A 12,664-nucleotide genomic window follows, 5' to 3' on the forward strand; every position below is an offset into this window, starting at 1 on the left:
ACCGCCTCTCTGGGGAACTCTGTTCACAATGTTGACATCAGCAAACCTGTTGCCCACACAACACCACTGTCTGCCATCTGCCCGGTACAGTTGAAACCAATATTAATCCATGAGCACACTTCTCCAGCGTGCCAGTGGCCATCGAAGGTGAGCATTTGCCCATGGAAGTCGGTTACAACGCCAAACTGCTGTCAGGTCAAGACCCCGGTGAGGACGACGAGCACACAGATGAGTTTCCCTGAGAAGGTTTGTGCAGAATTTCTTTGGTTGTTCAAAAGCACAGTTTCATCACTTGTCCGAGTGGCTGGTCTCAGACGATCCCATAGGTTAAGAAGACGAGTGTGGAGGTCCTGGGCTGGTGTTGTTACACGTGGTATGTGGTTGAGGCCAGTTGGACTTACTACCAAATTCTCTAAAACGACGTTGGAGGCTGTTTACGATGGAGGGATGAAAACTGCTCTGGTGGACATTCCTGCAGTCAATAAGCCAATTTATTCAAAATTTGAGATATTTGTGGCATTGTCTTGTGATATAACTGCACATTTTAGTGTACATTTTTGTTGTCCCAGTACAATTTGCACCTGTGTAATGATCATGCTGTTAATCAGCTTCTTGATATGCCACACCTGTCAGGTAGATGGATTATCTTGGTAAAGGAGAAATGCTCACTAACGGGGATGTAAACAAATTGGTGCACAACATTTGAGAGAAGTAAGCTTTTTGTGCATATGGAACATTTCTGGGATCTCATATTTCAGCTTGTGAAAAACAAGTTTTTATATTTTTGTTCAGTGTATTATGGAATCTCAAAGTTGCCTGTTGCAGAATCAAATTATATTTTATTTTTGCGTGATAATACAATATGACCAAAATTTGGAAGTGCATTAATGAATGTCAGCCATAATTTAAGAGTGACTAGTATCTGATTCTTGCTTGAAGTTGACCCCCTTTTTTCCATGTGATTCTCCCTTTCCTTCCAGTTAGGACTTTTACTCACGGCTGTTAAGTTCCTCTGTAATACGTTTTGGTGGCAGTAGGCCTGTCAAATTGTATTTGTCAGATGCGCCGAATACAACAGGTGTAGACATTACAGTGAAATGCCTGCTTACAAGCCCTAATCCAAATGATGCCGTTTTTAAGAACATTTTGTAAAAAAATTACAAATGAATATAACAAATAATTAAAGAGCAGCAGTAAAATAACTAGAGGCTTTATACCGGGGGTGCTGGTACAATGTGCGGGGGCACCGGTTAGTCGAGGTAATATGTACATGTAGTTAGGGGTGAAGTGACTATGTATAGATAATAAACAGAATAGCGGGGGGGGGATGCAAATAGTATGGGTTGCCATTTGTTTAGCTGTTCAGGAGTCTTATGGCTTGGAGGTAGAAGCTGTTTAGAAGCCTCTTCGACCTAGACTTAGCGCTATGGTTCCGCTTGCCGTGCGTTAGCAGAAAGAACGGTCTATGACTAGGGTGGCTGGAGTCTCACAATTTTTAGGGCCTTCCTCTGACACTGCCTGGTATAGAGGTCCTGGATGGCAGGAAGCTTGGTCCCGGTGATGTACTGGGCCGTACACACTACCCTCTGTAGTGCCTTGCAGTCGGATGCCGAGCAGTTGTATACCAGGTAGTGATGCAACCAGTCAGGATGCTCTCGGTGGTGCAGCTGTAGAACTTTTTGAGGATCTGAGGATACGTTGTGTGAATCGTTGCGTGAATCAGAATAAAGGTTAAATAAAATTGGAACCCTCGCTAAGTTGTTACTTTCAGCCTCCCTGGCATTCTCACCTCCACTCCGTTGGAAGACAAATGTAAATATCTAGATTTGCTTAATTTCAAACTGCAGTGCTTATCTTGTAAAATTGGGCATTTGCTTTTTAAATTTAGCAATTCAATTCAGGGTTGAATCAAGTCTTGAGCTACAGAACAGCACGCCATTGGTATCTCAATATCAAGGTTGGAGTGAACTGTCAATTATCCTACTCATGATTTGTATTCGTGGCCTGTACGATATCACCATTCTCCATCAATATAGCTTGGATATATAGACCCGTGGGTTGTTTAGCAACAACCGATTCATGCACAACTTTGGGGTAAAAGATTATTGACATGTGAACTATATTTAGTCTCAAAGTGAGAGTACATTTTAGACATATTTCATGTCTATGCTAATAAGTTAACACGTCAAAACACGACATGCTATCAAGATTAGTGATACACCGATGTGACATTTTTGGCCGATTCCGATATTTTCCTTGGCAAAAGAAACAATACCGATTTTTATTTAAAATTTTAGGGGCCTTTTAAGCATTCTAGTACAGTTGCATAGTTGAAACACACCAATGGATGCAGCGGTCTAAGGCACTGCATCTCAATGCAAGAGGCGTCACTACAGTCCCTGGTTCGGATCCAGGCGGTATCACATCTGGCTGTGATTGGGAGTCCAATAGGGCGGCGCACAAATGGTCCGGGTTAGGCCGTCATTGTAAATAACAATTTGTTCTTAACTGACTTGCCTAGTTAAATAAAGGTTACACACACACACAAGTTATTTTGTTGGTATTTACGTATATCCCCATTACCAGAAAAATAATCAACCTATTTCTTTCACATACTTGCTGTGCTGTTTAGTTGTACAGTCGTTTCATTCTCACCCAGGATTTCTATGTAACGCCGTTTGGGTCTTTGCGTGTCAAATATACACTTTTTGATGTGTCAAATAAGCTGGTTGACCAATCAGGACTTGAATGACTGCACGTCCCAATTTAACACATACGCAATTTTTTATATTTTTTTATTACACTATCACTCATATTTCCTATGTCACAACGATTCATCGATACGTATGCTATGATGCTGGTTGTCTCGCATACCTACAGTGCTGGTCATAAAAATTAAAAGGCTAGCTAGCTGGATGCAAACTGTTCTTCCCCAAAAACGTAGCAAAACGACATCTGTTTCAGTAGCTATAGTTGGCTAACTATATAGCTAGGTGTCATAATCTAAAATAACTAGGGATGCACGATATATCGGAATAGGCCGATATTAGCTAAAAATGCCAACATAGTTTAACGCCGATGTTAAAAACCAATGTCTAAGCTGCAGTGCATACCTATGTAACGTAGGTACGTGGCATAATAACGCCACGTGCAACACAGCATTCCTAACCTAGCCCACAATGTCTGCTGTGTGGATTGAGCAGTCAAAAATTCGAGCAGTCGTTAACCTCTCTGGGGGCGTGAGCGTCCCACATCGTCAACAGCCAGTGAAACTGCAGGGCGCCAAATTCAAAACAACAGAAATCCCATAATTAAAATTCCTCAAACATAGAAGTGTTTTACACCATTTTAAAGATAAAATTCTCGTTAAACTTTCTAGGACACACGTTCCGCTAGCCGAACCCCTCGACAACATTCCGCTGAAAAGGCAGCGCGGGAAATTAAAAAATATTTTTTTGAAATATGTAACTTTCGCACATTAACAAGTCCAATACAGCAAATGAAAGATTAACATCTTGTTAATCTACCCATGTCCGATTAAAAAATAAAAATGCTTTACAGCGAAAACACAACATATGATTATGTTAGATCACCGCCAAGTCCAAAAAACACACAGCCATTTTTCCAGCCAAAGAGAGGAGTCACAAAAAGCACAAATAGAGGTCAAATGAATCACTAACCTTTGATCTTCATCAGATGACACTCATAGGACATCATGTTACACAATACATGTATGTTTTGTTCGATAATGTGCATATTTATATCCAAGAATCTCAGTTTACATTGGCGCCATGTTCAGAAATGCCTCCAAAATATCCGGAGAAATTGCAGAGAGCCACATCAAATAACATAAATACTCATCATAAACTTTGATTAATTCTATGTAAAACATGTATTTTTAAAGATACACTTGTTCTTAATGCAACCGCTGTGTCAGATTTCAAAAAAACTTTACGGAAAAAGCAAACCATGCAATAATCTGAGACGGCGCTCAGATAGAAACAACATTTCTCCGCCATGTTGGAGTCAACAGATATACGAAATTACGTTATAAAAATTCCCTTACCTTTGATCTTCATCAGAATGCACTCCCAGGAATCCTAGTTCCACAATAAATTGTTGTCTTGTTCAATAATGTCCATTATTTATGTCCAAGTAGCTACTTTTGTTAGCACGTTTAGTACACATATCCAAACGCTCGTGCAGGTCCAGGCGAACTTCGGACAAACTTCAAAGTTATATTACAGGTCGAATAAACCTGTCAAACTAAGTATAGAATCAATCTTTAGGATAAGTATAGAATCAATATTTTATGTTATCATAAATATTCAATAACGTTCCAACCAGAGAATTCCTTTGTCTATAGAAGTAATGGAACGCAAGTCGATATCATGTGGAATGCGTGTGACCAGGACCTGGCTCTCTGCCAGACCACTGACTAAAACACCTCCCATCCGGCTCAACTTCACAGAAGCTTCATTCAACGTCCTACAGACTGTTCACATCTAGTGGAAGCCGTAGGAAGTGCAAACAGATCCATAACCCACTAGGATTTCAATAGGCGATGAGTTGAAAATCGACCAGCCTCAGAATTCTCACTTCCTGTTTGGATTTTTTCTCAGGTTTTTGCCTGCCATATGAGTTCTGTTATACTCACAGACATCATTCAAACCGTTTTAGAAACTTCAGAGTGTTTTCTATCCAATAGTAGTAATAATAATATGCATATATTAGCATCTGGGACAGAGTAGGAGGCAGTTTACTCTGGGCACGCTATTCATCCAAAGTGAAAATGCTGCCCCCTATCCCAGAGAAGTTAAAAAGAGTAAGACATTTTCAGTGAGACAGCTCAGGCGAAATCCATTAGCGCCAAGATAATGCAATTCATTGCCCTTGACAATCAACCGTTCTCTCTTGGAGGGTGATGGCTTTCGCCGACTGGTCGAGCACCAGTACACATGTTGCTCTACCGGAGTTACACAGTAATAGTCACTGCTATTAGCTTCACTCCATACTGTGGAATGCGGTTTGGGTCTTTGCGTGTCAAAAAAGATACATGTCAAATAACAGTTATATTATTGACTGTTGTGTGTTCTGAATTTGCACGTGAAAGCCAAGCGCCACCACTACTATCAGTAGTACTGTCAAAGCTGTACAACAGAAGTCTGCAAACAAGCGCACACTGGCCACGAACTATGTGTTTACAATACCGCGCTTGTAATAAGCTATTTGTTCGACCACAACCAATACAACCAGCCTGAAAACAATGACCTGTAGAAACTGCAGTCATTTTCATTATTCTTAGCAGTGATTTAGGAATCCTTGTGCGTAAGTATTAGCTAGGTAGCCACTTGTTCGCCTATTGAAATTGAACTTTAGTTCATGAAAATAGCTAGCCAGCTACTTAACCCTGTTTCCCATAGCTAACGTTATAAGCAGCCAGCTATATTCAAGTGGCTAGTGAGGCTCGAGCCGGTTGTGTTGTGAAGCTAGCCACAATAAGGATTAGGCACAGTAGTGGAATTTGCCACTATGTCAATGTCATTGACAATGATGTAAATGAATACAAATAGTGGAATTATGGCATACTTTTATTTTGAAGGCTAACCGCAAAGTCCACTATTGTGGCTAATCCTTATTGTGGCTAGCTTCACAGATGTGTCCGGCCACCATTAATATTTTTTTTTTTTTTTTTTATAGCTAGCTATCTAGCTACTGAAACAGATTGTCGTTTTGCTATGTTTTTGGGGAAGAACGTTGATTGCATTCATGAGCTAGACAGGTTTTTTTTGTGACCAGTACTAGAGGTTGACCGATTATGATTTTTCAACGCCGATATCGATTATTGGAGGACCAAAAAACAGCCGTTACCGATTTAATTGGCAAATAAAAATAAAATAAAAAAATATTATGACAATTACAACAATATTGAATGAACACTTTAACTTAATATAATACATGAATAAAATGCATTTAGCCTCAAATAAATAATGAAACATGTTTCATTTTGGTTTAAGTAATGCAAAAACACAGTGTTGGAGAAGAAAGTAAAAGTGCAATATGTGCCATGTAAAAAAGCTAACATTTAAGTTCCTTGCTTAGAACATGAGAACATATGAAAGCTGGTGGTTCCTTTCAACATGAGTCTTCAATATTCCCAGGTAAGAAGTTTAAGGTTGTAGTTATTATAGGAATTTTAGGACTATTTCTCTATACGATTTGTATTTCATTTACCTTTGACTATTGGATGTACTTAAAGGTACTTTAGTATTGCCAGTGTAACAGTATAGCTTCCGTCCCTCTCCTCGCTCCTACCTGGGCTCGAACCAGGAACACATTGACAACAGCCACCCTCGAAGCAGCGTTAGCCATGCAGAGCAAGGGGAACAACTACTCCAAGTCTCAGAGCGAGTGACGTTTGAAACGCTATTAGCGCACACCCCGCTAACTAGCTAGCCAGTTCACATCGGTTACACCAGCCTAATCTCGGGAGTTGATAGGCTTGAAGTCATAAACAGCGCAATGCTTGAGGCATTGCGAAGAGCTGCTGGCAAAACGCACAAAATTGCTGTTTGAATGAATGCTTACGAGCCTGCTGGTGCCTACCATCGCTCAGTCAGACTGCTCTATCAAATATCAAATCATAGACTTAATTATAATAACACACAGAAATACGAGCCGTGGGTCATTAATATGGTCGAATCCGGAAACTATCATCTCGAAAACAAAACTTTTATTCTTTCAGTGAAATACGGAACCGTTCCGTATTTTATCTAACGGGTGGCATCCATAAGTCTAAATATTCCTGTTACATTGCACAACCTTCAATGTTATAATTACGTAAAATTCTGGCAAATTAGTTCGCAGCGAGCCAGGCGGCCCAAACTGTTGCATATACCCTGACTCTGCGTGCAATGGACGCACGAGAAGTGACACAATTTCACCTGGTTAATATTGCCTTCTATCCTGGATTTCTTTTAGCTAATTATGCAGGTTTAAAAATATATACTTCTGTGTATTGATTTTAAGAAAGGCATTGATGTTTTTGATATTGAAAGACGTGCAACGATTGTGCTTTTTTCGCAAATGCGCTTTTGTTAAATCATCCCCCGTTTGGCGAAGTTTGCTGTCTTTGTTAGGAAGAAATATTCTTCACACAGTTCGCAACGAGCTAGGCGGCCCAACCTGCTGCATATACCCTGACTCTGTTGCAAGAGACGTGACACAAAGAAATTCATGTTAGCAGGCAATATTAACTAAATATGCAGGTTTAAAAATATAAACTTGTGCATTGATTTTAAGAAAGGCATTGATGTTTATGGTTAGGTACATGTTGGAGCAACAACAGTCCTTTTTCGCGAATGCTCACCGCATCGTTTATATGCAACGCAGGTCACGCTAGATAAACTAGTAATATCAACCATGTGTAGTTAACTAGCGATTATGATTGTTTTTTTTAAGATAAGGCTAATGCTAGCTAGCAACATACCATGGCTTCTTACTGCATTCGCGTAACAGGCAGGCTCCTCGTGGAGTGCAATGTAAGGCAGGTGGTTAGAGCGTTGGACAAGTTAACCGTAAGGTTGCAAGATTGAATCCTCGAGCTGACAAGGTAAAAAATCTGTCGTTCTGCCCCTGAACAAGGCAGTTAACCCAACATTCCTAGGCCGTCATTGAAAATAAGAATGTGTTCTTAACTGACTTGCCTAGTTAAATAAAGGTGTAAAAAAATACTGATTTCCGATTGTTATGAAAACTTGAAATCGGCCCTCATTAATCGGCCATTCCGATTAATCGGTCGACCTCTAACCAGAACTGTAGGTGTGCGAGAACTTTACCGGCATTATAGCATACGTATCGATGAATCGTTGTGACATGAAATACGAGTGATAGTGTAATAACTATGTACAAAATGTGTTAAATTATGTAATGTGCAGTCATATTCAGGTCCTGATTGGTCAACAAGCTTATTTGACACGTCAAATAGTGTTATTTGACACAAAGACCCAAATGTCGTTCCATAGTATGAGAAATCCTGGTTGAGAATGAAACGACTGAACAACAAAACAGCACAGCAAGTAAGTGAAAGAAATAGGTTTTGATTGTTTTACTGGTAATGGGGGCATATGGAAATACCAACAAAATAACTTTTGTGTGTGTACCCTTTATTTAACTAGGCAAGTCAGTTAAGAACAAATTCTTATTTACAAGGACGGCCTACTCCGGCCAAACCCGGATGACGCTGGGCAAATTGTGCACCGCCCTATGGGGCTCCCAATCACGGCCTGATGTGATACAGCCTGGATTCGAACCAGGGACTGTAATGACGCCTCTTGCACTGAGATGCAGTGCCTTAGACCGCTGCGTCTGTGTGTGTGTGTGTGTGAACTATTTAACTAATAGACTGCTTAGAAGGCCGCAGAAACTTTTAAATATCGGTATCTGTTTTTTTTGGTAAGGAAAATATCGGTATTGGCCAAAAATGTCATGGGTCCATCACTACTTTTAAATCTATATGCATCTTTGTTTTAAGTTTGTGTAGTTATTTTGGGCCTGTCGTCATTGTCTCATTGGATCAATCTGCCCTCTATCTTTGGTCTGATCAGATTTAGAGGTGTATGTCTCCATGTGATGTGTTTGGCTGAGGCTCATTGGTCTTGCATACTGCCCTTTGCTGCCTTCAAACAATTGGTAATGTGAGTAATACGATTGATTTGTTAGGCAGGGGCTTGTATCATCAGGTGTACATTTTTGTGAATCATTTACCAGGGCTGTGTTTACACAGGCAGCCCAATTCAGTTATTTTTTCCACTAATTGGTAGTTTGACCAATCACATCAGGTATTTTTCTGAGCTGATCTGATGGATCCAAAAATCTGATTTGGGTTGCCTCTGTAAATGCAGCAAACATGGTCCTGAGATTGATCATTTAGTGGGGTTGATGGAATACTTCTTTGAGTCAAACGGCAGCATTGACATCAATAGCTAACACATCTGTCCATTGGATTTTACTTTGTTTGGGAACATTGTAATCACAAGGGCACCCTGATGTCTCACCCGTGATCTGATCTTTACTCTCTTCTCCTCGGCCTAGTGAATGGTAGTGTCTAGAAAGGGTATGTCCCTTCAGGAGAGAGGTGCCAATGTCCAACCGGCCTAATTCCAATCCAGGGGGGTCACTGCGCCGTTCACAGAGGAACACTGCTGCGGCCCAGCCACAAGACCAGACAGTCGCAGGAAGGTAAGTTCCCCCCCCCCAGCACATCTATCTGTGTTCTCACGTTTGTTTGTTTTTTGGTGTGTTTCTGTCTTGCAGTCTGTCTGTTTGAACAAGTAAGGGATTGCTTGACATTCCTTCTAATGTATTACTAATGTCTTAAGCCTTTACAATGTGTTGAGTTAAAGGAAAAAGCATGATTTGGTGTCTTTTGTATTAATCTTACAAGTATATTTAGATTGTTTTGCATGGTGTTCTCCAGAGGCATTCCTTGGAGCAGTACAGGATGGGTGAACAATGATGTGGGAATGACTTAAGTCTTTTATTTATGATATGAAGTGATGTACACACAATCCACACTCACTTGCTCTTTAATTCCCCACCTTACAGGTTACAGTCAGAGCAGGTAAAACATAAAGCAAATTCCCCTCCTGAAAGTAGAAGACCTAAATCTAAGGCTTCCAAAGCCGCAACCAGCTCAGCCTCTGGCCAGTCCAGAGGGCACAGCTCAAGAAGGTACCCCTCCTCTCTCCTTACCACTCACTGTGTGTTTGTGGGGTCTGCTTTTGACAGACTATTGCGCTTAGATAAAAATGTAACTATTGTTTTTCCATCTATAGCGCCGTTGGCTATTTACTGTAGGCCTAAATTAACTGAATGGAAGCGTTGTACTTAATCACTTTGTCTTTCCAGTTTGGACACTGTGCTAAAAGGTTCTCTCTTTCTCTTCCTCCACCGCCCTGGGAGTAGCAGTCTGTCACTGTCTGTGGCTTCATTTGTGCTGCAAGACGACCCAGAGGCCGCAGGGACATCAGAGCGAGAGCCAACAGCACACCAATCCAAGACTGAAGGCACCACCCGAGGGTTGAAGAGAAATTCTGCACCTGACCTCAACACCTACACCCCCACCCCAGCCAAGAAGTCAAAATCCAACCCCCCACCCAGAGACCGTACCACTGAGGCCAAGAAAGGCCCTGCCAAATCCTCCAAGAAGAGACCCCTGGCTACAGAGCCGCCTACAGGCCGCGGCCAGAGCAAGAAGAGCGGGGCCTCTGGGGCTTCACCGACTCTGAAACGGAAGAAGGCTGACTCCCTCCCCTGTCTGAGCAGCACTGCTGGGTCGCTCCCCAACCGTACCGACGGCAGATCTGCAAAACCCACCAAGCTGGCGTCGAAGTCGGCCGCCTCAGCCAAAGCTGGGTGTAGCACGGTGACTGACTCCTCCTCTTCTGCCTCCACCTCTTCCTCCTCCTCCACAGGCACTAACAGTGCCACTGCCACACAGGGCGCCAGGCTCAAGCAGGGCAAAGACCAGAACAAGGCACGTCGTTCCCGCTCCGCCTCCAGCCCCTCCCCACGCCGAAGCACCCGTGACAAGGAGCAGGCCAAAGCCGCCGTCTCGTCTAAGTTTGAGTGGGCGGCCCGCTTCAGTCCCAAAGTCAACCTGCCAAAGCCCAAACTGTCCCTACCCAGCTCCTCCAAGACAGAGACCGCCTCCAAACCTGGACCCTCAGGACTACAAGCCAAACTAGCAAGTGAGTTTGTCCTGCCCTCTCCTCGTACCTGTGTGGACCGTTTCACATTTCCCTTCAACCAAGGGTGGAGTTGGGTTTTGGGTGCTCATATTTGTAATGGTCAGCCAGCCAGTGTGAAAGGGTTTGCTTCCTTCAGGTTCAAAGGTTGTAGGGCTCTGTGAGCAGCAGTCTTTGGAGGGTTGTTGTGTGGCTCTGGTAGAGGTTACACTATGGGATTAAATGTCACAGGACCCTTGTTGCGGCCTCAGTTACAGAAATTCACTCTGCACTGGGACTGCTGCTGCTGGGGTGACTGCTTCTTCCACCAGGCACACTAAACCACACACACACGGCGGGGATTAACCCTGCGCAGACAGTCGGTGCCGATAAGCATGCATAGACACACAGAGCGAATCTTGCAGATCAACTCCCACAGACACACATGTAACTGATAAAGGTTGTCCAAATTTGCTTCTTCGTTCCCTTTGGCCCTAACCCTTTAAAGTTTACAGATCTGGAGTGTATGGATTAGTATAAGTGTAGTGGTAAACCATATTGCTTAGAACGCTGCGCCACTCGGGAGGCCTAAGGCACTGCATTGCAGTGCTGGATGCGTCACTACAGACCCGGGGTTGATTCCGGTCCGTATCACAACCGGCTGAGTTCGGGAGTACCATAGGGCGGCGCGCAATTGGCCTAGTGTCGTCCGGGTTAGGGGAGGGTTTGGCCAGGGGGGGCTGTACTTGCCTCATCGCGCTCTAGCGACTTTGTGGCAGGCTGACCTCAGTCGTCAGTTGAACGGTATTTCCTCCGACACATTGGTGCGGCTGGCTACAGGGTTAGGCATGCGGGTGTTAAGAAGTGTGGTTTGGCGGGTCGTATTTCGGAGGACGCATGACTCGACCTTCGCCTCCCGAGTCCGTTGGGCAGTTGCAGCGATGAGACAAGATCGAAATTGAGGAGAATATGTGCCTTAAAGATCTGCAAATACCTGGCTTGACTGGTTCAGGTTTCAGTACCAGGCCGGCCTCAAACTGGAAGATGTAAATAATCTGTCTGGTGGCTCTACTGTAGCCGGTTGGACTGTGGCGCAAATGGATATTTGTGAAGGACAGACTAATTTACTACAGCCTCTCATGTGTTAGGTAGGTGGGCTCGCTAACGTGCTCGGAGGCACTACACTTTTGCTGTCAGATCAGACACAATCAGCCCTGAGGTTACGGAGGTCACAATACAGCAATGCATTATGGGAATTGAAGGGTGAAGGTCAGACTCTGGCTGTAGTTTGTTTTGAAGAAGAGTGAATGCATGGCTCCTAATGTTCACTCATACAGTCTTGAGTTTAAAGCTCCTAGGTGGGTTAGGGGGGAGCTGTCACAAATGTAGTGCATGCGGGTGAGTGGAAGATGATCAGTGCGTTCTGGTTTGGGGTAGGGGATTCCAAGATGGTAACCGAGGCTGGGCACGCTGCCACAGGGCCCAGCTCCAAACATGTGCCCTAGCCCAGCCCACCCTGCCTGACGGCCGGCCAACTAGCAGGGATCATGTTTTCACTGGGGGGAAGGGAGCGGCGCGAGTGATTCACCCACTTTTATTAAGGGGGGAGGGGCACATTTTCTCACTTGTAGTGCACACTGTCACACACACACACACACACACACACACACACACACACACACACACACACACACACACATCTTCTCAGTCTGTCGTCTCTGCTGCTATAATGGTGAGTAAGCTAGATTGCATGGTGGGTACGCGGTGTGGCTGTGATGGCGCGTAACAGGCTTCCTGCTGTAGCAACAATACATTGCCATTTGATTATTCTGTTGTGTAACTGGTGTTACTGGGGGACATGTGTGTGGTTGGGTTTGTGGCTACTTGTCTGCTGACCGACCCTGTATTATATCTGTGTTGGGAAAAGGTCAGTCGGT

The 12,664-nt window shown here is 43.5% G+C and overlaps 1 protein-coding gene across 5 annotated transcripts in view; it reads left to right on the forward strand.

Annotated features, from left to right (window-relative positions):
* LOC139548559 (E3 ubiquitin-protein ligase TRIP12-like) overlaps positions 1-12,664 on the forward strand; it is a 47,045-nt gene that overhangs the window by 2,866 nt on the left and 31,515 nt on the right. For 3 of the 5 annotated variants that reach the window (XM_071358284.1, XM_071358288.1, XM_071358287.1), the window contains exons 2-4: positions 9,094-9,240; positions 9,607-9,732; positions 9,967-10,751. In XM_071358284.1, coding sequence (XP_071214385.1) covers positions 9,143-9,240; positions 9,607-9,732; positions 9,967-10,751 — 1,009 coding nt within the window. In that variant the 5' untranslated portion in view covers positions 9,094-9,142. Of the gene's footprint in view, positions 1-127; positions 247-8,379; positions 8,697-9,093; positions 9,241-9,606; positions 9,733-9,966; positions 10,752-12,664 lie in introns of those variants that run through there. The other 2 variants (XM_071358285.1, XM_071358286.1) reach the window with 2 other exon arrangements.

This window comes from Salvelinus alpinus, chromosome 21 (assembly GCF_045679555.1).
Source record: "Salvelinus alpinus chromosome 21, SLU_Salpinus.1, whole genome shotgun sequence".
In the NCBI taxonomy this organism is placed as follows: domain Eukaryota; kingdom Metazoa; phylum Chordata; class Actinopteri; order Salmoniformes; family Salmonidae; genus Salvelinus; species Salvelinus alpinus.